Source organism: Arachis hypogaea, chromosome 20 (assembly GCF_003086295.3).
Source record: "Arachis hypogaea cultivar Tifrunner chromosome 20, arahy.Tifrunner.gnm2.J5K5, whole genome shotgun sequence".
In the NCBI taxonomy this organism is placed as follows: Eukaryota; Viridiplantae; Streptophyta; class Magnoliopsida; order Fabales; family Fabaceae; genus Arachis; species Arachis hypogaea.
The window spans coordinates 115,386,067-115,411,183 of NC_092055.1; the positions used below are offsets into that span (position 1 = coordinate 115,386,067).

The window sequence follows — 25,117 nt, forward strand, 5'->3', positions numbered from 1 at the left end:
TCACATTTCTGGACTTTACTATGAGTTTGTGTGTTTTTCTGTGATTTCAGGTATTTTCTAGCTGAAATTGAGGGACTTGAGCAAAGATCAGATTCAGAGGTAGAAGAAGGACTGCTGATACTGTTGGATTCTGACCTCCTTGCACTCAAAGTAGATTTTCTGGAGCTACAGAACTCAAAATGATGCGCTTCCAATTGCGTTGGAAAGTAGACATCCAGGGCTTTCCAGCAATATATAATAGTTTATACTTTGGCCGAGTTTAGATGACGCAAAAGGGTGTTGAACGCCTGTTCTACGCTGCAGTCTGGAGTTAAACGCCAGAAATACGTTACAAGCCAGAGTTGAACGCCAGAAATACGTTACAAACTGGCGTTCAACTCCAAGAATGACCTCTCCACGTGTAAACTTCAAGCTCAGCCCAAGCACACACCAAGTGGGCCCCGGAAGTGGATTTATGCATCAATTACTTATTTTTGTAAACCCTAGTAACTAGTTTAGTATAAATAGAACTTTTTACTATTGTATAGACATCTTTGGATGATCCTGGATTGTATTTTTGATCCTGTGATCACGTTTTGGGGGCTGGCCATTTAGCCATGCCTGAACCTTTCACTTATGTATTCTTCAACGGTAGAGTTTCTACACTCCATAGATTAAGGTGTGGAGCTCTGCTGTTCCTCATGAATTAATGCAAAGTACTACTATTTTTCTATTCAACTCAACTTATTCCACTTCTAAGATATTCATTCGCACTTCAACATGAATGTAATGAACGTGACAATCATCATCATTCCCCCACAAACGCGTGCCTGACAACCACTTCCGTTCCATCTTAGATTGGATGATTATCTCTTGGATCTCTTAATCAAAATCTTCGTGGTATAAGCTAGATTGATGGCGGCATTCATGAGAGTCCGAAAAGTCTAAACCTTGTCTATGGTATTCCGAGTAGGATTCTGGGATTGAATGACTGTGACGAACTTCAAACTCGCGAGTGCTGGGCGTAGTGACAGACGCAAAAGGAGGGTGAATCCTATTCCAGTATGATCGAGAACCTCAGATGATTAGCCGTGCTGTGACAGAGCATTTGGACCATTTTCACAAGAGGATAGGATGCAGCCATTGACCACGGTGATGCCTCCAGATGATTAGCCATACAGTGACAGCGCATTGGACCATTTTCCAGAGAGGATGAAAAGTAGCCATTGACAATGGTGATGTCCTTACATAAAGCCAGCCATGGAAAGGAGTAGGACTGATTGGATGAAGACAGCAGGAAAGCAGAAGTTCAGAGGGACGAACGCATCTCCATACACTTATCTGAAATTCTCACCAATGATATACATAAGTATTTCTATCTTTATTTTCTGTCTATTTATTATTTATTTTCGAAAACTCCATAATCAATTATTATCCGCCTGACTGAGATTTACAAGGTGACCATAGCTTGCTTTATACTAACAATCTCTGTGGGATCGACCCTTACTCACGCAAGGTTTATTACTTGGACGACCCAGTGCACTTGCTGGTTAGTTGTATCGAAGTTGTGAATGAAAAACAATTTATTAAGATGTGCGTACAGAGTTTTTGACGCCGTTGCCTGAGATCACAATTTCGTGCACCAAGTTTTTGGCGCCGTTGCCGGGGATTGTTCGAGTTTGGACAACTGACGGTTCATCTTGTTGCTCAGATTAGGTAATTTTCTTTTCGTTTTATTTTCAAAAAATTTTCAAAAAAAAATTATTTTCAAAAAAAAAATTTTTCAAAAATTTCTCATCTGTTTTCGAAAAAAAAAATTTAAAATAAATGTTTTCAAAAATATATTTTTCTTCAGAATTTTTAAGAATGAATTCTAGTGTTTCATGATGATTTGTTGAATCCTGGCTGGCTGTAAGCCATGTCTAATCTTTTGGACTGGGGTTTCAACTTACCATCACAAGAGCTTGTTGATCTTCACACACTTAGTTGCTCTATACATGGAAAGTATAAATATCTTCTAAAGCTTGGCTGGCTAGTAAGCCATGCCTAACCCTCAGATTGGAGCTTTAGACTAAGAGTACACGATTCCTGGAATTCATATTAAAATTTTGGAATCCTTATTTTTCTTTTTCACACTAATTTTCGAAAAATATAAAATAAAAATACAAAAAAATTCACAAAATCAAAAAAAAAATCAAAAATATTTTGTGTTTCTTGTTTGAGTCTTGAGTCAATTTCAAGTTTGGTGTCAATTGCATACTCATCTTGCATTTTTCGAAAATTGCATTCATGCATTGCATTCATCATGATCTTCAAGTTGTTCTTGATAAACATTCTTGATTGATCTTCATATTATATTGTTTTGTGTTGTATGGTATTTTTCATATGCATTCTTGAATTCATAGTGTCTGAACATGAAAGATTTCTAAGTTTGGTGTCTTGCATGTTTTTCTTGCATATAAAAATTTTTAAAAATATGTTCTTGATGTTCATCATGATCTTCAAAGTGTTCTTGGTGTTCATCTTGACATTCATAGCATTATTGCATGCATTCATTGTTTTGATCTAAAATTTTCATGCATTGCATCATTTTTCATGTTTTTCTCTCTCATCTTTAAAAATTCAAAAATCAAAAAAATATCTTTCCTTTTTTCTCTCATAAATTTCAAAAATTTGGATTGACTTTTTCAAAAATTTTTAAAATTCAATTGTTTCTTATGAGTCAAACCAAATTTTCAATTTAAAAATCTTATCTTTTTCAAAATCTTTTTCAAAAATCAAATCTTTTTCATTTTTCTTATTTATTTTCGAAAATTATAAAAATATTTTTCAAAAAATATTTTTCTTCATTCTATCTCATAATTTTCGAAAATAACATCATCAATTAATGTTTTGATTCAAAAATTTCAAGCTTGTTACTTGCTTGTTAAGAAAGATTCAAACTTTAAGTTCTAAAATCATATCTTGTGATTTCTTGTGAATCAAGTCATTAATTGTGATTTTAAAAATCAAATCTTTTTCAAAACTAATTTCAATCATATCTTTTCAAAAATATCTTTTTATCTTATCTTTTTCAAAATCATATCTTTTTCAAAAATTTGATTTTAAAATATCTTTTCTAACTTCCTATCTTCTTATCTTTTCAAAATTGATTTTCAAATTTGTTTCAACTAACTAACTAACTTTTTGTTTGTTTCTTATCTTTTTCAAAACTACCTAACTAACTCTCTCTCTCTAATTTTCGAAAATATCTCCCTCTTTTTCAAAAATTCTTTTTAATTAACTAATTGTTTTAAAATTCAATTTTAATTTATTTCTTCTTTTAATTTTCGAAAATTCTCTCTCTCTCTCATCTCCTTCTATTTATTTATTTATTTACTAACATCTCTTCCTCACTCACCAAAAATCCGAACCCCCTCTCTCTCTCTCTGAGTTCAGATTTTCTCTTCTTCTTTTCTTCTACTCTTCTTTTCTTCCACTCACATAAGGGAACCTCTATACCTGGGTAAAAAGGATCCCTATTATTATTATTTTTCTGTTCCCTCCTTTTTCATATGAGCAGGAGCAAGGACAAGAACATTCTTGTTGAAGCAGATCCAGAACCTGAAAGGACTCTGAAGAGGAAATTAAGAGAAGCTAAATTACAACAATCCAGCAAGCATCTTTCAGAAATTTTCGAACAGGGAGAGGAGATGGCAGCCAAAAATAATAATAATGCAAGGAGAATGCTTGGTGACTTCACTGCACCTAATTCCAATTTACATGGAAGAAGCATCTCAATTCCTGCCATTGGAGCAAACAATTTTGAGCTGAAACCTCAATTAGTTTCTCTTATGCAACAAAACTGCAAGTTTCATGGACTTCCATCTGAAGATCCTTTTCAGTTCTTAACTGAATTCTTGCAGACCTGTGATACTGTTAAGACTAATGGAGTAGATCCTGAAGTCTACAGGCTCATGCTTTTCCCTTTTGCTGTAAGAGACAGAGCTAGAATATGGTTGGACTCTCAACCTAAGGATAGCCTGAACTCTTGGGATAAGCTGGTCAAGGCTTTCTTAGCCAAGTTCTTTCCTCCCCAAAAGCTGAGTAAGCTTAGAGTGGATGTTCAAACCTTTAGACAGAAAGAAGGTGAATCCCTCTATGAAGCTTGGGAGAGATACAAGCAACTGACCAAAAAGTGTCCTTCTGACATGCTTTCAGAATGGACCATCCTGGATATATTCTATGATGGTCTGTCTGAATTAGCTAAGATGTCATTGGATACTTCTGCAGGTGGATCCATTCACCTAAAGAAAATGCCTGCAGAAGCTCAAGAACTCATTGACATGGTTGCTAATAACCAGTTCATGTACACTTCTGAAAGGAATCCTGTGAATAATGGGACGCCTATGAAGAAGGGAGTTCTTGAAATTGATACTCTGAATGCTATATTAGCTCAGAATAAAATATTGACTCAGCAAGTCAATATGATTTCTCAGAGTCTGAATGGAATGCAAGCTGCATCCAACAGTACTCAAGAGGCTTCTTATGAAGAAGAAGCTTATGATCCTAAAAACCCTGCAATAGCAGACGTGAATTACATGGGTGAACCATATGGAAACACCTATAATCCCTCATGGATAAATCACCCAAATCTCTCATGGAAGGATCAACAAAAGCCTCAACAAGGCTTTAATAATGGTGGAAGAAACAGGTTTAGCAATAGCAAGCCTTTTCCATCATCCACTCAGCAACAGACAGAGAACTCTGAATAAAATACCTCTAATTTAGCAAACTTAGTCTCTGATCTATCTAAGGCCACTGTGAGTTTCATGAATGAAACAAGGTCCTCCATTAGAAATTCGGAAGCACAAGTGGGCCAGCTGAGTAAAAGAATCAATGAAACCCCTCCTAGTACTCTCCCAAGCAATACAGAAGAGAATCCAAAAGGAGAGTGCAAGGCCATTGAATTAACTACCATGGCCGAACCTGTAAGGGAGGTTGAGGACGTGAATCCCAGTGAGGAAGACCTCCTGGGACGTCCAGTGATCAATAAGGAGTTCCCCTCTGAGGAACCAAAGGAATCTGAGACTCATCTAGAGACCATAGAGATTCCATTGAACCTCCTTATGCCATTCATGAGCTCTGAAGAGTACTCTTCTTCTGAAGAGAATGAAGATGTTACTGAAGAGCAAGTTGCCAAGTTCCTTGGTGCAATCATGAAGCTGAATGCCAATTTATTTGGTAATGAGACTTGGGGAGATGAACCTCCCCTGTTCACCAATAAACTAAATGCATTGGATTAACTGAGATTGCCTCAGAAGAAACAGGATCCTGGAAAGTTCCTAATACCTTGTACCATAGGCACCATGACCTTTGAGAAGGCTCTATGTGACCTTGGGTCAGGAATAAACCTCATGCCCCTCTCTGTAATAGAGAAACTGGGAATCTTTGGGGTGCAAGCTGCTAAAATCTCATTAGAGATGGCAGACAATTCAAGAAAACAGGCTTATGGACAAGTAGAGGACGTGTTAGTAAAGGTTGAAGGCCTTTACATCCCTGCTGATTTCATAGTCCTAGATACTGGGAAGGATGAGGATGAATCCATCATCCTTGGAAGACCCTTCCTAGCCACAGCAAGAGCTGTGATTGATGTTAACAGAGGTGAACTAGTTCTTCAATTGAATGAGGACTCCCTTGAGTTTAAAACTCAAGGACATCCTTCTGTAAACATGGAAAAGAGGCACAGTAAGCTTCTCTCAAAACAGAGTCAACCAGAGCCCCCACAGTCAAACTCTAAGTTTGGTGTTGGGAGGCCACAACCAAACTCTAAGTTTGGTGTTGAACTCCCATATCCAAACTCTAAGTTTGGTGTTGGGGAGTCTCAACAATGCTCTGAACATCTGTGAGGCTCCATGAGAGCCCACTGTCAAGCTATTGACATTAAAGAAGCGCTTGTTGGGAGGCAACCCAATTTTTATTTATCTCATTTTAATTTATTTTTATTGTTATTTCATGTTTTATTAGGTTCATGATCATGTGAAGTCACAAAATAAATATAAAAATTGAAAACGGAATCAAAAATAGCAGAAGAAAAATCACACCCTAGAGAAGGATCTCACTGGCGTTTAAACGCCAGTAAGGAGCATCTGTCTAGTATTCAACGCCAGAACAGAGCATGTTTCTGGCGTTGAACGCCAGAAACAAGCAGCATCCTGGCGTTCAGACGCCAGAAATGCACAGTGAAGAAAAGCTGGCGCTGAACGCCAGAAACAAGCATCTGGGCGTTGAACGCCCAGAACAAGCATCAGTTCGGCGTTTAAACGCCAGAATTGCATGCAAAGGCATTTTACATGCCTAATGGGTGCAGGGATGCAAATCCTTGACACCTCAGGATCTGTGGACCCCACAGGATCCCCACCTACCACCACTCACTCTCTTCCCCTCTTCTCAATGTTCATCCTCTCTTCCCAATAAACACTCTTCCCCAAAACTCTTCACCAATCACCTCAATCTCTCTTCCCTATCACCACTTCACACTCACATCATCCACTCTTCCCCATAAACCTACCTCATAAACTCCACCTACCTTCAAAATTCAAAATCAATTTCCCACCCAAAACCCACCCTTATGGCCGAACCTTACCCCCCTCCCTTCCCTATATATAGCCCTCCATTCTTCCTCATTTTCACACCACACAACCCTCTCTTATCTTCTTGGCCGAATACACCTTTCCCTCCTCTCCTCCATATTTTCTTCTTCTTCTTCATCTATTCTTTCTTCTCTTGCTCGAGGACAAGCAAAATTCTAAGTTTGGTGTGGTAAAAGCATAAGCTTTTTGTTTTTCCATTACCATTGATGGCACCTAAGACCGGAGAATCCTCTAGAAAAGGGAAAAGGAAGACAAAAGCTTCCACCTTCGAGTCATGGGAGATGGAAAGATTCATCTCCAAAGCTCATCAAGACCACTTCTATGATGTTGTGACCAAGAAGAAGGTGATCCCCGAGGTCCCTTTCAAACTCAAGAGAAATGAGTATCCGTAGATCCGACATGAGATTCATAGAAGAGGTTGGGAAGTTCTAACAAACTCCATCCAACAAGTCGGAACTCTAGTGGTTCAAGAGTTCTATGCTAATGCATGGATCACAAGGAACCATGATCAAAGTAAGAACCCAAACCCAAAGAATTATCTCACCATGGTTCGGGGGAATTACTTAGATTTTAGTCCGGAAAATGTAAGGTTGGCGTTCAACTTGCCAATGATGGAAGAGAACGCACGCCCCTACACAAGGAGAGTTAACTTTGATCAAAGGTTGGACCAAGTCCTCATGGACATATGTGTAGAAGGAGCTCAATGGAAGATTGACTCAAAAGGCAAACTGGTTCAACTGAGAAGACTGGACCTTAAGCCTGTAGCTAGAGGATGGTTGGAGTTCATTCAACGCTCAATCATTCCCACTAGCAACCGGTCTGAAGTTACTATAGACCGGGCCATCATGATCCAAAGCATCATGATTGGAGAAGAGGTGGAGGTTCATGAGATTATACCTCAAGAACTCTACAAGGTGGCTGACAAGTCCTCCACTATGGCAAGGTTAGCTTTTCCTCACCTCATTTGCCATCTATGCAATTCGGCTGGGATTGACATAGAAGGAGACATTCCCATTGAAGAAGAGAAGCCCATCACTAAGAAAAGGATGGAGCAAACAAGAGAGCCCATTCATGGAGCTCAAGAGACGCATGAAGCTCATCACCATGAGATCCCGGAGATGCCTCAAATGCATTTTCCTCCACAAAACTATTGGGAGCAAATCAATACCTCCCTAGGAGAATTAAGTTCCAACATGGGACAATTAAGGGTGGAACATCAAGAGCACTCCATCATCCTTCATGAAATTAGAGAAGATCAAAAAGCAATGAGGGAGGAGCAACAAAGACAAGAAAGAGACATAGAAGAGCTCAAGGACATCATTGGTTCCTCAAGAAAGAAACGCCACCATCACTAAGGTGGATTCATTCCTTGTTCTTACATTCTCTGTTTTTCGTTTTCTTTATGTTAAGTGCTTATCTATGTTTGTGTCTTATTACATGATCATTAGTATTTAGTAACTATGTCTTAAAGTTATGAATGTCCTATGAATCCATCACCTCTCTTAAATGAAAAATGTTTTAATTCAAAAGAACAAGAAGTACATGAGTTTTGAATTTATCCTTGAACTTAGTTTAATTATATTGATGTGGTGACAATACTTTTTGTTTTCTGAATGAATACTTGAACAGTGCATATGTCTTTTGAAGTTGTTGTTTATGAATGTTAAATCTGTTGGCTCTTGAAAGAATGATGACAAGGAGACATGTTATTTGATAATCTGAAAAATCATAAAAATGATTCTTGAAGCAAGAAAAAGCAGTGAATACAAAAGCTTGCAGAAAAAAAAATAGCGAAAAAAATAGAAAAAAAAAGAGAGAAAAAGCAAGCAGAAAAAGCCAAAAGCTCTTAAAACCAAGAGGCAAGAGCAAAAAGCCAGTAACCCTTAAAACCAAAAGGCAAGGGCAATAAAAAGGATCCCAAGGCTTTGAGCATCAGTGGATAGGAGGGCCTAAAGAAATAAAATCCTGGCCTAAGCGGCTAAACTAAGCTGTCCCTAACCATGTGCTTGTGGCGTGAAGGTGTCAAGTGAAAACTTGAGACTGAGCGGTTAAAGTCAAGGTCCAAAGCAAAAGAAGAGTGTGCTTAAGAACCATGGACACCTCTAATTGGGGACTTTAGCAAAGCTGAGTCACAATCTGAAAAGGTTCACCCAGTTATGTGTCTGTGACATTTATGTATCCGGTGGTAATATTGGAAAACAAAGTGCTTAGGGCCACGGCCAAGACTCATAAAGTAGCTGTGTTCAAGAATCAACATACTGAACTAGGAGAATCAATAACACCATCTGAACTCTGAGTTCCTACAGATGCCAATCATTCTGAACCTCAATGGATAAAGTGAGATGCCAAAACTATTCAAGAGGCAAAAGGCTACAAGTCCCGCTCATCTGATTGGAGCTATGTTTCATTGATAGTTTGGAATTTATAGTATATTCTCTTCTTTTTATCCTATTTGATTTTCAGTTGCTTGGGGACAAGCAACAATTTAAGTTTGGTGTTGTGATGAGCGGATAATTTATACGCTTTTTGGCATTGTTTTTAGTATGTTTTTAGTAGAATCTAGTTACTTTTAGGGATGTTTTTATTAGTTTTTATGTTAAATTCATATTTCTGGACTTTACTATGAGTTTGTGTGTTTTTCTGTGATTTCAGGTATTTTCTGGCTGAAATTGAGGGACTTGAGCAAAGATCAGATTCAGAGGTAGAAGAAGGACTGCTGATACTGTTGGATTCTGACCTCCCTGCACTCAAAGTGGATTTTCTGGAGCTACAGAATTCAAAATGGTGCGCTTTCAATTGCGTTGGAAATTAGACATCCAGGGCTTTCCAGCAATATATAATAGTTCATACTTTGGTTGAGTTTAGATGACGCAAAAGGGCGTTGAACGCTCGTTCTACGCTGCAGTCTGGAGTTAAACGCCAGAAATACGTTACAAGCCAGAGTTGAACGCCAGAAATACGTTACAAACTGGCGTTCAACTCCAAGAATGACCTCTCCACGTGTAAACTTCAAGCTCAGCCCAAGCACACACCAAGTGGGCCCCGGAAGTGGATTTATGCATCAATTACTTATTTCTGTAAACCCTAGTAACTAGTTTAGTATAAATAGGACTTTTTACTATTGTATAGACATCTTTGGATGATCCTGGATTGTATTTTTGATCCTGTGATCACGTTTTGGGGGCTGGCCATTCGGCCATGCCTAAACCTTTCACTTATGTATTCTTCAACGGTAGAGTTTATACACTCCATAGATTAAGGTGTGGAGCTCTGCTTTTCCTCATGAATTAATGCAAAGTACTACTGTTTTTCTATTCAACTCAACTTATTCCACTTCTAAGATATTCATTCGCACTTCAACATGAATGTGATGAACGTGACAATCATCATCATTCCCCCATGAACGCGTTCCTGACAACCACTTCCGTTCCATCTTAGATTGGATGATTATCTCTTGGATCTCTTAATCAGAATCTTCATGGTATAAGCTAGATTGATGGCGGCATTCATGAGAGTCCGGAAAGTCTAAACCTTGTCTGTGGTATTCCGAGTAGGATTATGGGATTGAATGACTGTGACGAACTTCAAACTCGCGAGTGCTGGCCATAGTGACAGACACAAAAGGAGGGTGAATCCTATTCCAGTATGATCGAGAACCTCAGATGATTAGCCATGCTGTGACAGAGCATTTGGACCATTTTCACAAGAGGATAGGATGCAACCATTGACCACGGTGATGCCTCCAGATGATTAGCCATGCAGTGACAGCGCATCGGACCATTTTCCAGAGAGGATGAAAAGTAGCCATTGACAATGGTGATGTCCTTACATAAAGCCATCCATGGAAAGGAGTAGGACTGATTGGATGAAGACAGCAGGAAAGCAGAAGTTCAGAGAGACGAACGCATCTCCATACACTTATCTGAAATTCTCACCAATGATATACATAAGTATTTCTATCTTTATTTTCTGTCTATTTATTATTTATTTTCGAAAACTCCATAATCAATTATTATCCGCCTGACTGAGATTTACAAGGTGACCATAGCTTGCTTCATACCAACAATCTCCGTGGGATCGACCCTTACTCACGTAAGGTTTATTACTTGGACGACCCAGTGCACTTGCTGGTTAGTTGTATCGAAGTTGTGAATGAAAAATAATTTATTAAGACGTGCGTGCAGAGTTTTTGACGCCGTTGCCTGAGATCACAATTTCATTCACCAGCATCTGCAGTGGGAAGCCTTATGTATGGCATAATTTGGACAAGATTAGATATTGCTCAATCTATTGCGATGGTCGATGGGTTCATGGAAAATCCAGAAAAAGAGCACTGGAGTGTTGTAAAGAGGATCCTGGAATATATCAAAGGAACCTCTAATGTTGTTTTATATTTTGGAGGATCTGAATTTACTATCAAAGGTTATGTTGACTCTGATTTCGCAGGAGACCTTGACAAAAGAAAGTCCATTACAGGCTATGTGTTTATATTTGTAGGAGATGCAGTAAGCTAGTTATCAAAATTACAAGTAGTAGCATTATCAACTACAGAAGCTGAATATATGGTAGCTATGCAATCTTGTAAGGAAGCAATTTGATTGCAAAGGTTAATGGAGGAACTCGAACACAATCAGGATATGATTCCAATATTTTATGACAGTCAGAATCTCTAGCACATAATAAGGAATCCAGGCTTTCACTCAAGAACGAAGCACATAGGCGTTCAATATCATTTTGTTTGTGAAGTAGTAGAGGAAGAAAAAGTGGATATGCAGAAAACTCACACCAACAACAATCTTATAGATATCATAACAAAACCAATCAATACAGATAAATTTAGTTGGTGTATATCTTCTCTTGACCTATTGAAAATATAAGCAGTATGAATACACAAAAAGAATAATTTTGAGTGGGAGATTGTATGTGAAAAGAAGAAGTAAAATTCTTCTTTTTACTTTGAAGTCAATAAAAATGGCTAGAAGTTACAAGTGGAGTAAGTTAAAGTTTGTACAAAATTAAAGAACATTATAGAATTTAAGCTTGATTTAGAATAAAATATGTTTTTATCAAGTTAAAAAACTCATGAAACTACTTGGCAAGTTGTCCAACTTACATAGTTAAAGTTCTAGTAAAAGAATTACAACTTAAAAATAAGCTAGCTTGTAAGACCCAAAATCTTTGAAAAGTCTTATTATGATCAAGTCTCAAATCATATAGTTATTTATAGCCTTAATTTTAGAAATTATTTTATTGAAGATAATTAAGGCAAGTTTTGATTTATTGAATTTGAGATGAGTTATGATTATTATCCAATTTCATAATTATTGGATTATTTTCTATATTTGAATTATAAAGTTGGTAGCTGTGAAATAATGAAGATTTTATATGATTTGAATTAGATAAGTGATATTTTGAATATTAATACTGCTATTTTGGAAATTAAATAAATTAAGTATATTATTTCTAATTATTTGGTTGGGATATTTTATTGAAAATAAAGTGTGAAATTGATGATCAAATAGTATTTTTATACATTATTATTGTTGGATTAGAATTTATTTCTAATTACTATATTATCCCTATTTTAAGTGAAATTACTAAAATGCCCATGCCCTTAACCCTAATTTTCAAAAATGAAACCCTAACCCTAAAAACCCTAACCCGGCCCGGTTTCCTCACAACTGCTGCAGCCGCTCCCTTCTAACAGTAGCACGCACGGCTTTCCTTCCTCTTCTTCCATGAAAGGAAAGAGACAGAAGCAGAAAAGTAACGGCAGAGGGAAGGGGAAGAAGGGAGATGTCTGTTAGCGCCACTAGGACTCGCCACCACCGCCGATGCCTCCGAGCGAGACGCCGAGCTGCTGCACGCGGGGAAACGTTCTGCCACCGCGTCTTGCCCAGTTGAGGTTGCTGCCGTTGTTCGCGGGCCATCTCCGTCACAGATCGGGGCTGAGGCGAGAGGGGAAGAGACTGACGGGAAGGCCTCGCGAGGTGGGTTCACGCCGTGCCGCCGCCAGCGCTAGGGTCTGACGCCGCCTGTCACCGTCGCGAGCTTCCTTGCCGTTGCCATAGAAGCTGCCCTCGCCGGTGCCGATGGAGGCGCGAACGGAAGAAGAACGCCGTTGAGAGGGGAAACGTGAGCTGCGAACTACGGGCTGAGGAGAAGCTCCACCCTCGTTGCCGCTGGTGGGGAGAAGACGCCGCCGCCTCACGCCGTTGTCACCATCTGAGCTCGCTGCTGCTGATGATGGTAAGCCCAACCGCCGCCGGCAAAATGCGTTCAGGCCGCCGCAGGTGTCGCCGCCAGAGAAGGGAGCTGCATCTCTATATTTCTGGCCGCCGGGAGTGGTTATGTGGCTTCTGGGATCACTGCCGGAGCTCCGGACTGAGCTTCTGCCACTTGAGACCCTACTGCCATCGCCGGAAAAGTTTGCCGGTAAGGGTTTTAATTGTGGTTTCTGTCCTTTTTGAATTCCGAGAATACTATAGTCACTGCGTGTTAGTTTCAGTTGTCGTGATCGGAATTTGTCGCCGCTGCCGCTTGGGGTGGCTGCCGGGCTGCCGCCAAACCGGCCCGGAGACCGTGGCTGTTTCGGTTTAGCCGTTCTTTCTTAGTTTCGGTAAGTAATTATGTTTCAAAAAGCCTTGCGTTAGTATTCGGTTGTGTTGGTTAATGAATATGAGTTTTGGTAACGTGGGGTCGAGTCCTGATTATTATATGTTGCGACTAAAATTGCTATGGTTATTGCAAAAGTGGCTGGGAGCTGAGGTTTTGGTTGCCGTCAGTTCGGGTTGAGGCGGAAAGGACTCTGTGAGGCGTTTGGGTTATGGAATTGCGTTTTGAGGTAGGGGCGCTTTCCAAAAATTGTGTTTTAAGTATTAGAATTATTACATATGGATACTGTTGTGAGACATTGTGTATTTGGTGATTGTATCTGCCTTATGTGTTATTTGATTGACTCGAGTGATTATGGATGTTGGTTTGGTTGAATTGTTGTGCGGCATTGTGAAATGTAATGTTTTGAAGTGATTCTTTAAAGATTTGAAATCTGAGTTTAATCCGTTGAGGATTGATTTGATTTGAGTCAATTATTTGATGATGTGAAAAGTCGAATGCACTTTTGAATTCAGCTTGGTTTACTTTAATTGACTTGATCTTGGACAAATGATTTGTTACTGAACCGTTTCTTTAAAGCTTTGGAAATGAGTTAAATCGGTTGATATTGAGTTGATTTTGAAATGGTTTTCTTGAGATATGCCACTGAGGCGACTGTTGGATTTAGCTTGCTTTGAATTGATTTCTGGTTGAGCTGTTGAAAAGGAATGAGAAACGGTTTAGTTGGGACCCAAACCGGGTGGCAAAAGTCCAAATTTTAGGGGAGGTGCTGCCAAAATTTCTACAAAATTCTAGTCTTGTTTGAAAAGTTATTTAAAAAGGATTGGATTTGAGAAGTTGTATTATTTGATTTATTAAGAGAATAATTATATTTTCAAGCTTAATTTATTTAGTGAACCTTATGCCTTGAGTTTGACTTATTTAGAAATGAACTATTTTTACCGTTTGAATCACTGAAGGAAAGAATGATGCTCTAATATTGATTTCAATATAAAAAGGAGCTTTTAGTGATTTCAAAGGAATCTAGACTTTTGATTGAGTAATTAAGTTTGAGGCATTTTGGAAGAGTTAGAAAAATGGGTTCCAAAAAGAAACCTGAAAGTGGTTTGATTCAAATGAACCGGTTCCTTTTTAAATGAGTTGATTTTTGGACCGGGTTGGAACTTGTGATTTTGGATGGTCGGTTTCATAATAAATTCAGTTTTATTTACTTGAACCGAGAATCCATGATTTTAAGAGTTTCAATGAATTTTAAGGAATTGATATAGGTTGACCTTCCTTAAAGACTTGGGACTCCGCCGAGAAACCTTGTTATAAAATCCCATTGTGGGATGGGTGATTTTGAATGTTCCCAAATTGAATCTTTAACTTTCCATGGTTTTGGAAGTTTTGGAAAGAGGATGCCGAGAGCGGCTTTGTTTTAAAAAGGGAACTTACTTTGAGTAAATTTGGCTTATGAACCTGAGATGATTTGAGAAATGAGATCTTTAAAGCCAAGGCTGAAAAGAGTTGAAACTTGATTTCAAAGTGAAATGAATTGAGAAAAAGTGATTTATGACTTAAATGCCGATTTTATGAGTTTAATGATGTTGAATGGTGGAAGTGTTGTTTCGTTATGGGCCAGAATGGCTGTGTATGATTATGAACATTGGCTGGTTCTGGATTGAACCGTGAGCCGGAATGGCTGTGTATGATATTGATTTATGGCTGATTGTCGAATGAGTTATGGGCCGTATGGCCGACTATGAATTATGAATTTAAGCCAGATGGCTGAGATGGATGATCCATGGCTGGGACTGAATGAATATATGCTTGAGATACCTGGGTAGTAGCAAGGGTTGTGGTTCGTCCCACTTGCTCCAGGTCAGAGACTGTGACGCCTGGGTAGTAGCGGTAGTAGTGGTGATTCCACTCGCTCCAGGTTGAGTTTTTAAACACCCGCCTGGGTAGTAGCCGCAGTAGTGGTTATTCCACTGGCTCTGGGTTGAGCGGGTAGTAGCAATGGGGTTGTAGCTCAAACCTACTTACTCCGCGATGGGTGTTTCTGTCCATGGTTAGCTACCAGGACGTGTCGGGTTGGCTCTATAACCGACAGATGATATCATCAGCCACTAGGGACAGGCATGCATCATATGCATCTATGTGACATTGTTTGGGTGTGCATATTATACTTGGTTTGCCTATGTGATTAATTGCTAATTGTTCTACTTGCAATAACTGTTTGTTTGTGCTTGCATCTTCCTATTTGCGTTTGCTACTGGGACTCTGTTGGACTGTGGTGATTGGTTGATGGTTGGATTGTTTGGGCCTAGAGCCGTGGTTGGAATGAGATGAACCGATGGTTGATTTCGGTTTTGTGTTTCTGGTTTGGAATAAAATATGAAAGGCTATTTTGGTTCAGCATAGATAAACCGTTTTGAAAGGCTTTTGATGTTTTTGAGAATTGAACGGTTTCTCTTTCAGAAAAGATTTCCGACTTTACTTTTATTGAAAACTGTTGTTTTTGAAAAGAGGCATAAGACGGTTATTAATCACTGGTACGGTTTATCTTCACGTATCCTATTACAGTAATTCCCAAAAACCCTCTACTGAGAACCCTTTCGAGGATGATGTTCTCACCCCCCTACATTTTTTCCCCTTTCAGGATATGGACGCAGAAGTCATGAAGAGTTATTTAGTTGTTGTTGAGATGCTCTGTATTGTTTTAGTTATGGTTTATTGTACCCTCGCCTTTATCTTGATATATTCTGTAAGAGGGATAGGGACTGTATTGGATAATGCTTGTAATATTATCTATGTATATAAGTGTATATATGTATGTACTCTTTATGAGTTTTTGTAAGTTGTATGGTATTTATGGATGTAGGCTATCGAATGAAAGTATTTTTGGGAGCGGTATTACGGTTTAAAGTTTTAAACAGACTCATATTTTAGTATTAAATAGTATAAGTGTCGTCGTAATGTCCGAGCTATCAGAGTTGCGCAGCCGGAAGCGTGAGCTTTGGTAGTTAGGGTGTTACATAGCTTAGTTGCAATATTTGAGTTAGTCAAAGAATGAGTTATTACATGATGATAAAATTAAATTGATATTTATCAATGTCATATAATTTGATAAAAATGAATGTGAAAGAAAACTCAAGTACACACTTATGCAATTTGTGCAAGTAGTTCATAATATGCAATTTGTGCATATTTTGTAAATCAAATGCACCTCCCTAAAATTACTATATATAGGGGTTAAAGTATTTGTTAATGTATGCTATGTTTTGCATAGAATTAGTGAGTGAAATTTAAAAAAAATAATAATAAAATATTTTATATGTATAATCTCTTTGCATGAATTTTTATAATATATAAAAGAGTATTATAAATTTTTTTTATATATTATGAGAGATTATAATTTTATCACTTTATTATATTATTTATTATTATTTAAATTTTTGTTCAATTTTATTTATTTTTCATTAACAAATTTTAGTTACTTTATTTTGTCCTTATTAACTCTGACACTTAACACTTTTAAGAGAAATTGAATGCCCCAAAAATCAATTCCGATCCGTACTCATCACATAGGGAAAATAAAGAGAAAACAGATACCAGCTTATGCTCACAATATATATATAACGTGTAGGTAGCTAAGCACAAGCCGGTTAGAATTAATTAATTAATCGATATGGCTGGTCTTTGGATGCTGAATTTCTATTTTATCAGTGGGGTGGATCCGAGTTGGTGATGAATAATTGAAGGTTCACGGGCCAAGCTAAGTTATTAAAAAAAGATCAGAATAAAAGAGAAAAGAAACTTAAGAAAACCCCTCTTTAGGTTATAAATGTTTTCTTCTTAATTAATCCACAACAAAGAATCATAAATGCTATTATTATATATATTATTATTTGATTTAATAATGAGTTGCGTACAGGAAGACCCTAAGCAAGTCAGAATGTGACTCTAATTGACCTTAAAAAAGGTTCTCTCTTGAGTACTGTTTCCGGAAATTATACATAGAATTATAGATACATAGTTTACAGTTTGCACCATTACTTTGTTAATTCCAATTTCTCAACTCTTCTTTTCTGGTGCCTTCTGTAATCACAGTCACTGGAGCAAGTTAAAATAATTTACTAAAGTCAATCTCTTAGTGTTAAAATAACTAATTTAGTCAGCAAATTTTGTTTATGAACAAAATCTAAAATGACGTTAAAGCAATGCCAAAAGAAAAGATATGCAGATATCATAATTCATAAATAATACTGTATGTCTAAAAGAGGTTTGAAGGGTTTACTGTTAAGTGTTATAAGAAGATCCAAACCATTTACAGTTGGCATCCTCCAATTGTTTTTCTACTTACTGCGTAGCCCACTGGATTGCTCACTCTATCTTACACACACATGTAAACTATATTATTCTATCTAAATGGTTGTTATTGTAAGAGAAAGGCTCAAGGTTCGAATATTAAAGGGATTGAATAATTCTAGTAGGATTATTCTTATGAGTAGTTGATATAATTGGTCAAAAGCAGAATCTTGTATTTTCCATGTCACCTAACAATTTGGCAGAGTTATGCCATGTACAAATGCATGTGAACTATTTACTCATTCAATACAAGAATCAAGATTGAAGCACTCAATGTTTCAGAGTCAGTAGAGGCCAAAGCCCTGAATTTAAAAAAGAGGAAGAAATAAACAATAACATTTGAAATTGATTTGTAAATAAATAAGAGAACTGAAGAAAAACAAAGAAAGATTTTGGAAAACAGAGTGTTATGAAGAAGCAAGGGTGTGAGGTTGAAGCAATAGGCATCAACTACAAGATTTGCACAGGCACAACAGAGCAAACTTTCAAGATCTTCAGAAAACCTCCACAACTGAATAATGAAGAACATGGAGAGGCACCAGAACCAGCAGAGGAAGCAAGAACTAATGATCACAGATCATTCTGCAGCAGAGTTAGGCATATTCTCTGGGATGTGAACTGCGTGGCGAAGCCGTCGGAAGTTCTGGCAGTTGTTGGTCCAAGTGGGGCTGGAAAATCATCCCTCCTTGAGATTCTTGCCGGCAAAGTTTGTCCGACAAAAGGGTCTATCTTGGTGAACAAGAAAACTGTAGATAAAGCACAGATCAGGAAGATTTCGGGGTATGTAACACAAAAAGATATCTTATTTCCATTACTTACGGTTGAAGAAACATTGATGTTTAGTGCAAAGTTAAGGCTGAATCTTCCTAAGCAACAACTATGCTCCAGAGTGAAGTCACTGATTCAGGAACTTGGTCTTGGCCATGTTGCTAGGACTAGAGTCGGAGATGAAAAGGTTCGGGGAATATCCGGTGGCGAGAAGCGCCGCGTTTCAATTGCCATAGAAGTAGTACATGATCCAAAAGTGCTGATTCTGGATGAACCAACTTCAGGCCTCGACAGTACTAGTGCAATGCAGATAATTGGTATGCTAAAAGTCATGTCCGAATCGAGGGGACGAACTATAATCTTCAGTATCCATCAACCTGGGTTCAGAATAGTGAAAATGTTCAATTCAATATTGTTGTTAGCCAATGGTTCTGTGTTGCACCATGGCACTGTGGATTTGCTAGGTGTGAATCTAAGGTTAATGGGTTTAGAGCTTCCTCTTCATGTTAACGTAGTTGAATTCGCCATTGAGTCTATTGATACCATTCAGCAGCAACAAAAATGTGAAGAAGATCAGCAGCAAGTGCCACAAAGATTGCGAGGAATTGCACCACGGAAGAAAGGCAATGATCGAGGCGAGAGTAGAAGTGGTAGGTTTACTCTGCAGCAGCTCTTTCAACAATCCAAGGTAACTGATGTTGGAATGATCAATGAGGAAATGGATTTCACTTGTGAGTTTGCTAATTCTAGATTGAGAGAAACTATTATTCTCACTCATAGGTTTGCCAAAATCATTCTTCGCACGAAGGAGCTCTTCGCATGTAGGACAATTCAGATGCTGATTTCTGGGCTGGTTTTAGGCTCTGTCTTTTGTCATCTCAAGGATGGTCTAGAAGGAGCACAAGAAAGGGTTGGTCTATTTGCTTTCATACTAACATTTTTGTTATCATGCACCACAGAAGCTCTACCAATTTTTCTGCAAGAAAGGGAGATTCTAATGAGGGAAACCTCTAGTGGAAGCTATAGAGTATCATCCTATGCTATTGCCAATGCCTTAGTTTTCTTGCCATTTCTACTCATTCTTGCCATTTTATTCACAATGCCCTTATATTGGCTCGTTGGCCTAAACAAGAACTTCGCAGCGTTCTTGAACTTCTTGTTGATAATTTGGCTAATTCTTTACACGGCGACTTCCGTGGTGGTGTGTTTCAGTGCTCTGGTGCCAAACTTCATTGTTGGGAATGCAGTGATTTCTGGTGTCATTGGTTCATTCTTTTTGTTCTCTGGTTACTTCATATCAAAAAATGAGATTCCTAAGTACTGGATTTTCATGCATTATGTGTCTCTATACAAGTATCCTTTTGAAGGCTTTCTAATAAATGAGTTCTCCAACTCAAAGAAATGCTTGGAATACATGTTTGGGGCATGTTTGGTAAAGGGAGAAGACGTGCTTAAAGAAAAAGGGTATGGCGGGGAAAATAGTAGATGGAAGAATCTTGGAATGATATTGTGCTTTATCTTAATCTACAGGTTAATTTCTTATGTATTTCTTAGATATAGATGCTCGAAGAGCATCATCATCTAAAATTATGGTGACACTGTCTCTGGTTCACATGAGTTGGATTTTTCTTAAAACAGCTGTTTATAAAATATGTATATATGTCTGGTCATTGTCAAAGAGTTGTATTAACATGAAATGATGTTGGTTTATGTTTTTTATTATTACTTAATTCAAACCCATGTCTCTCTCGGTAATTTCTTTTATAAAATACAAATTGTCCAATTCTCTAGTTCAATAGTATCGTTCTTACAAATAGTAAAAGTAGGATGATTCTACAACTGAAGTAAGAGATTTACAATTTTACATGTTGAGAAACTAAGTGTTAGTTTGGATTGATTTTTTTTTAGTAAGAAAAAGTATTTTTATTTAATTTCAAATCTGTTGGATACATCTTTTAAAAAAAAGTATTTTTATTAAAAAAATAAATTATTTATTTTTTCTAAAAGCTAACAATATTTTGTTTTAAAAAATACAGAAATAAAAAATATTTTTAATACTTAAAATTCTTTTTCTAAAAAATCTATCTAAATATAAAATAGTTTTTATCTATTAATTTTTTTTTTAAATAAAAAAATAAAAACTTTTTCAAAAGTTAATCCAAACTCTCTAGATATTTTTTATTTTTCTACATTAGTCCTAAAATACCTGAATGGTAACGGCAAACAGGCAAAGTGCCGTATAATGATATACACGTAGTCACGTACAAAGGATGTGTCCATTATGTATTATGTATAAAGGCCCTTCAAAACTTTCTTTTGTTCCTTGTCCGGGCAAGTAAACATAGAGTTAAACCCCAAAATAGTCGATGAAATTGGCGTCATGTACTAAAATCGTCCCTGAGATTCTAATTGTACTAATTACGTCCTTGAGATAGAAAAAAATGCACCATATTAATCATTGACCTATTTTCCATTAACGACGTGATGACATGGCATGATGACGTGGACTGTAAGTGATATGTGTCACTTCATGATTTGACCACGTGTAATGGTATGATGATATGGTGACCAGTGACATGTGGCATGCTGACGTGAATGATTGTGCCACGTGTCACACTGTTATTTGGCCACGTGTCTATTTGTGCCACGTGTCGTAACAGTATTCGTCCACGTGTCATCTATTATGTCATCGTTGTATATGCACCAAATTAGTCCCTCACTTTGCATTAAGTGACTCATTTTAGTCTCTGAAATTGAATGTCGTGCACCAAACTAGTCCCTTCACCAAATTTTTCTCATTTTTTTAAATTTAAAATTTTAATATCTTGGATACACTAATTTCAATTCTATTTTTTCATATATAGTTTAAATACAAGTGTTTTTATAAAAATTTTTAAAATTTTAGTTTTAATTATATAATTTTTTTTAATAATTTAACATTGGTAAATTTTGTATTATATAAGTATGTTATTATAAAAAAATAATTATATGATTGATTAGACACATTTTTTTCATAAAAAAACATGTGTTTTTAACAAGAAATTAATAATTAAAATAAATATTTTTTTTATGAAATACACGTTTTCGTTATGTGTAAATGAGCTAGATTGAAGGCACTTCAAGCACTCTCACTACCATTTTTGACCTCTGCAGTCTAGACGAAAGAGGTCGGAGATGGTAATGAGAGAAGTTTGAAATACCTTCACGTCAACTCCAAAACGGCAGTTATTAGGGGTATTCGCAAGAAAAAAATATTTTATAAAAGTACTAAAAGAGGTCGGAGATAGTAGTGAAAGTACTTGAAAAGCCTTCACGTCAACTCCAAGTCGGCAGTTAGGGTATTCGCAAGAGAAAAAATATTTTATAAAAACACTTTTATTTGAAGAACATGTGAAAAAATAGAATTGAAATTAATGCATTCAAAAATATTGAGAATTTTGAATTTATAAAAAAAATGAGAAAAAACTGGTGAATGGACTAGTTTGGTGCACGACATTCAATTTCAGGGACTAAAATGAGTCACTTAATGCAAAGTGAGGGACTAATTTGGTGCATATACAATGATAACATAATGGATGACACGTGGACGAATACTGTTGCGACGCGTGGCACAAACGGACACGTGGCCAAATAACATTCTGACACGTGGCACAACCATCCACGTCAGCATGTCACGTGTCACCATATCATCATACCATTACACGTGACCAAATCATGAAGTGACATGTGTTACTTACAGTCCACGTCATCATGTCATGTCATCACGTTATTAATGGAAAATGGGACAGGGACTAATATGGTGTATTTTTTTCAATCTCAGGGACGTAATTGGTGCAATTAGAATCTCAGGGACGATTTTAGTGCACGACGCCAATCTCAAGAACCGTTTTGGAGTTTAACTCAGTAAACATATGATCAAAATCAGAATAGAAGTTCTCTATGTTGGTTGCGAGGAAGCCAATAGTACCAACAAACTGAAGGTTTTGGAGGATCCTGATCCTGAGCCATACCCGAATTGCAAGAGAAAGAAAAGGTTTAATGTCCGAAGCGTAGGATGCCGGAAAGCATTTGACATAAGAAATTTCATATTCTATTCAAGGGCAGCCTCTATTGGCATTTCCATTTCACAATTCAAGTTCAGTTCAGACTCACTTTCTTCCTCACACATCTCTTCTTCATCAAATTCTGGCATGTAATATGACAGAAAACCATTGATATAAATTTAATTTAAATAAAAAAATTTCAAACAAAAGCATGATTATTATAGGGGATGGCATTGCTGTAACAAAAGAAAAGTATAGGAACTAAGTGTGTAACCAACCAAGAATTGAACAACTCAATTAATTATAATTATTAATAATTAATTTTAAATTTTTTAAATTCAAAATTTAAATAATTAAAAACTGATTAATTAAACTTAATTAAAAACTATAAAAACCTTCTCCTTCTCTTCTATATTAACCTGCACATCCCAACAGCAATACATATAGATTCTCTCCCTCATTGCCAGGCCCTCTCCACCTCTGCCCTCACGCAAGACGACCTCAAGAAGTTCACCACCGAAGAAGCAAAACCATGCATGAAGACGATCTTGTTCTTGGCTGATTCTTTTGGAACATCAAACTCTTTGTACGCCAAATGTTTGCCATCTCTCAACCTTATTCTTGCTGACCTACAAAAATTAATAGTTATCATTCTCTCCATGCAAGAAAAGTGGGTAGAAAGAGCAGGACCACCTACAGAGAAGAAGATGCATACGTCAAAGGTGGTGTGGTTTGACCAATTTGCTTAACAATTGCAAAAATATATAAAAAAGAAAACATTCATTCAATATAAAAAAAAAAACATCTTAATACTTAATAAAAAAATGTCCAATTATAAAATTAAAAAAAAAATCATATAATTCTTAAAGAAATAGGAATATCCATATCACTAATACAAAAAATTCGAAAAATATATTAAAAAACATCTTATTTAATATGAAAAAAAAACATCATAATGTTTAGCAGAAGAAATATTCATGTATATCAACTTACCTTTGTTAAGACGAGTTTCCATTAAAAAGTTGGTAGAAGTTGGCTGGACCCTAATTAATTCCCTAACAGAATTACTGTAATAAATTACCAATAAAAACAAATTAGTGATGGAAAATTTATTATTAAATTAAGAAAAAATATAAATAAATAACTTTTAACCAATTAATTTTAAACAACTACAGTTAATAATTATTTATATTTTTTTAAAATAAAATTTAAATAATTATTAATTAATGACAATTAATTAATGTGAAGTATAGTTCAAAACTGCTTGTTCACTTGTTGGTTAAACCGCTGTTGATTACAATTAAGGTAAAATCTCATTTTAAGAGAGAAAGAGGCAATGAGCCAATTGGAGTCACATTAGCCAAGACATACATGGGGTCCATCAAGCATACAATTACACTAATGGCATAGACTAATCCTGTTTAAAATGTAATTTGAGCTTCTATAACTGTGCTCGCAACAACGTGATTAAAACAATTAAATTTTCTTATCTAAATTGTATGCAGACCTTTCTACTTCCAAGAACTTCCTCAATGATTTGACCACAACAATACCTCAATACCATCCTTAACACCAACAAATTATGAAATGGAGTTAGAATTGTTAATAAATCCTATAAACTCATATATCAGATCTTGAATAACTTGTATTATTTTTAGAAAACAAAAGCTACACACAAACCATGATAAAGGAGGCACTCACAGCCAGCCATCAGGTTTAGGGGTGAGCATGGGTAGCGAATATCCGATTACTCGTCTGAATCCAAACCAAATCAATTAAATTGGTTCTGAAATCAACGGGTAATCGGGTCCAACTCGAACTAAACCGATGACTTTTGTTAGTGATTGGTTCGGATATCGGTTTTGGAAGTGCGGAACCCGAACCAATCCGCGAACCCGATTATATATTAATTAAATAAAAAAAATAAAAAATTTATATGGCTTTTCTTATTATTCATTATTAATATGTTTGGATTTTAATGAGTTTAGTTTTTAATGTGTTTGGTATTTAACATGTTTGGATTATTTATATTGATGTTACATGTTTATTGTACTTGTTGAAATTTTAAAATAAAAATTTGGTTTTTTTTTTTATGAATTTTAAACTCATCGGGTAATTACTTGAACCGAACCAATCCGTTCTTAATCGGTTTGGTTTGGTTCGGATACATGTACAAAAAAATACAAATCCAAACCAAACCGAATCAATTACATTTTGATAAGTTCAGTTCTAATTTTACCATAAATTCGAACCAAACCGACCCATGCTCACCCCTAATGAGGCCCGTCCTTCCATTCTTTGTTGATGCAGAACAAAGTCAAGAGTGCCACTTGGAAGACAAACGGAGTGGTCCAATGCTCTTAAATTCCTCATATACTCCTATTAATTAATTGGGGAGTGCTAGGTAAACAATAATTATCTTGAACAACATGAATAATCACCAATTAAATAAAAATATACTACACTCTAATTTAATGCTACTAATTAAATTTATTCTTTTAACCCTATTAATTCACATTATTTATACATTATTCAAAAATATTGTTAATTACCTATACTTTTTCTAATTAAAAACACTGGTAACTTGCGGTCCTATTGTAATTCTCCTTCACCTTCACGTGCATTACCCCGTTTGAAAGTAAACCAAGTTCTTTCACAATGAATAAATTGAGATACCACTCAAGCAAACATCAAGTTTAAAATTAAATTCAAACAACAAAGTAGCAT

At 36.5% G+C, this 25,117-nt stretch overlaps 1 protein-coding gene and 1 non-coding gene across 2 annotated transcripts; one reads left to right on the top strand and one right to left on the bottom strand.

Annotated features, from left to right (window-relative positions):
• Positions 1-4,067: 4,067 nt before the first annotated feature.
• LOC112787021 (small nucleolar RNA R71) lies at positions 4,068-4,175 on the bottom strand. The gene has a single exon (XR_003194459.1). It is a non-coding gene; the product is annotated as a small nucleolar RNA R71 (small nucleolar RNA).
• Positions 4,176-17,762: 13,587 nt separating this feature from the next.
• LOC112785236 (ABC transporter G family member 5-like) lies at positions 17,763-20,102 on the top strand. Its single transcript, XM_025828687.3, has one exon. The coding sequence runs from the start codon at positions 17,989-17,991 to the stop codon at positions 19,930-19,932; it is 1,944 nt and encodes a 647-aa protein (XP_025684472.1). The 5' UTR covers positions 17,763-17,988; the 3' UTR covers positions 19,933-20,102.
• The last annotated feature ends 5,015 nt before the right edge of the window (positions 20,103-25,117 follow it).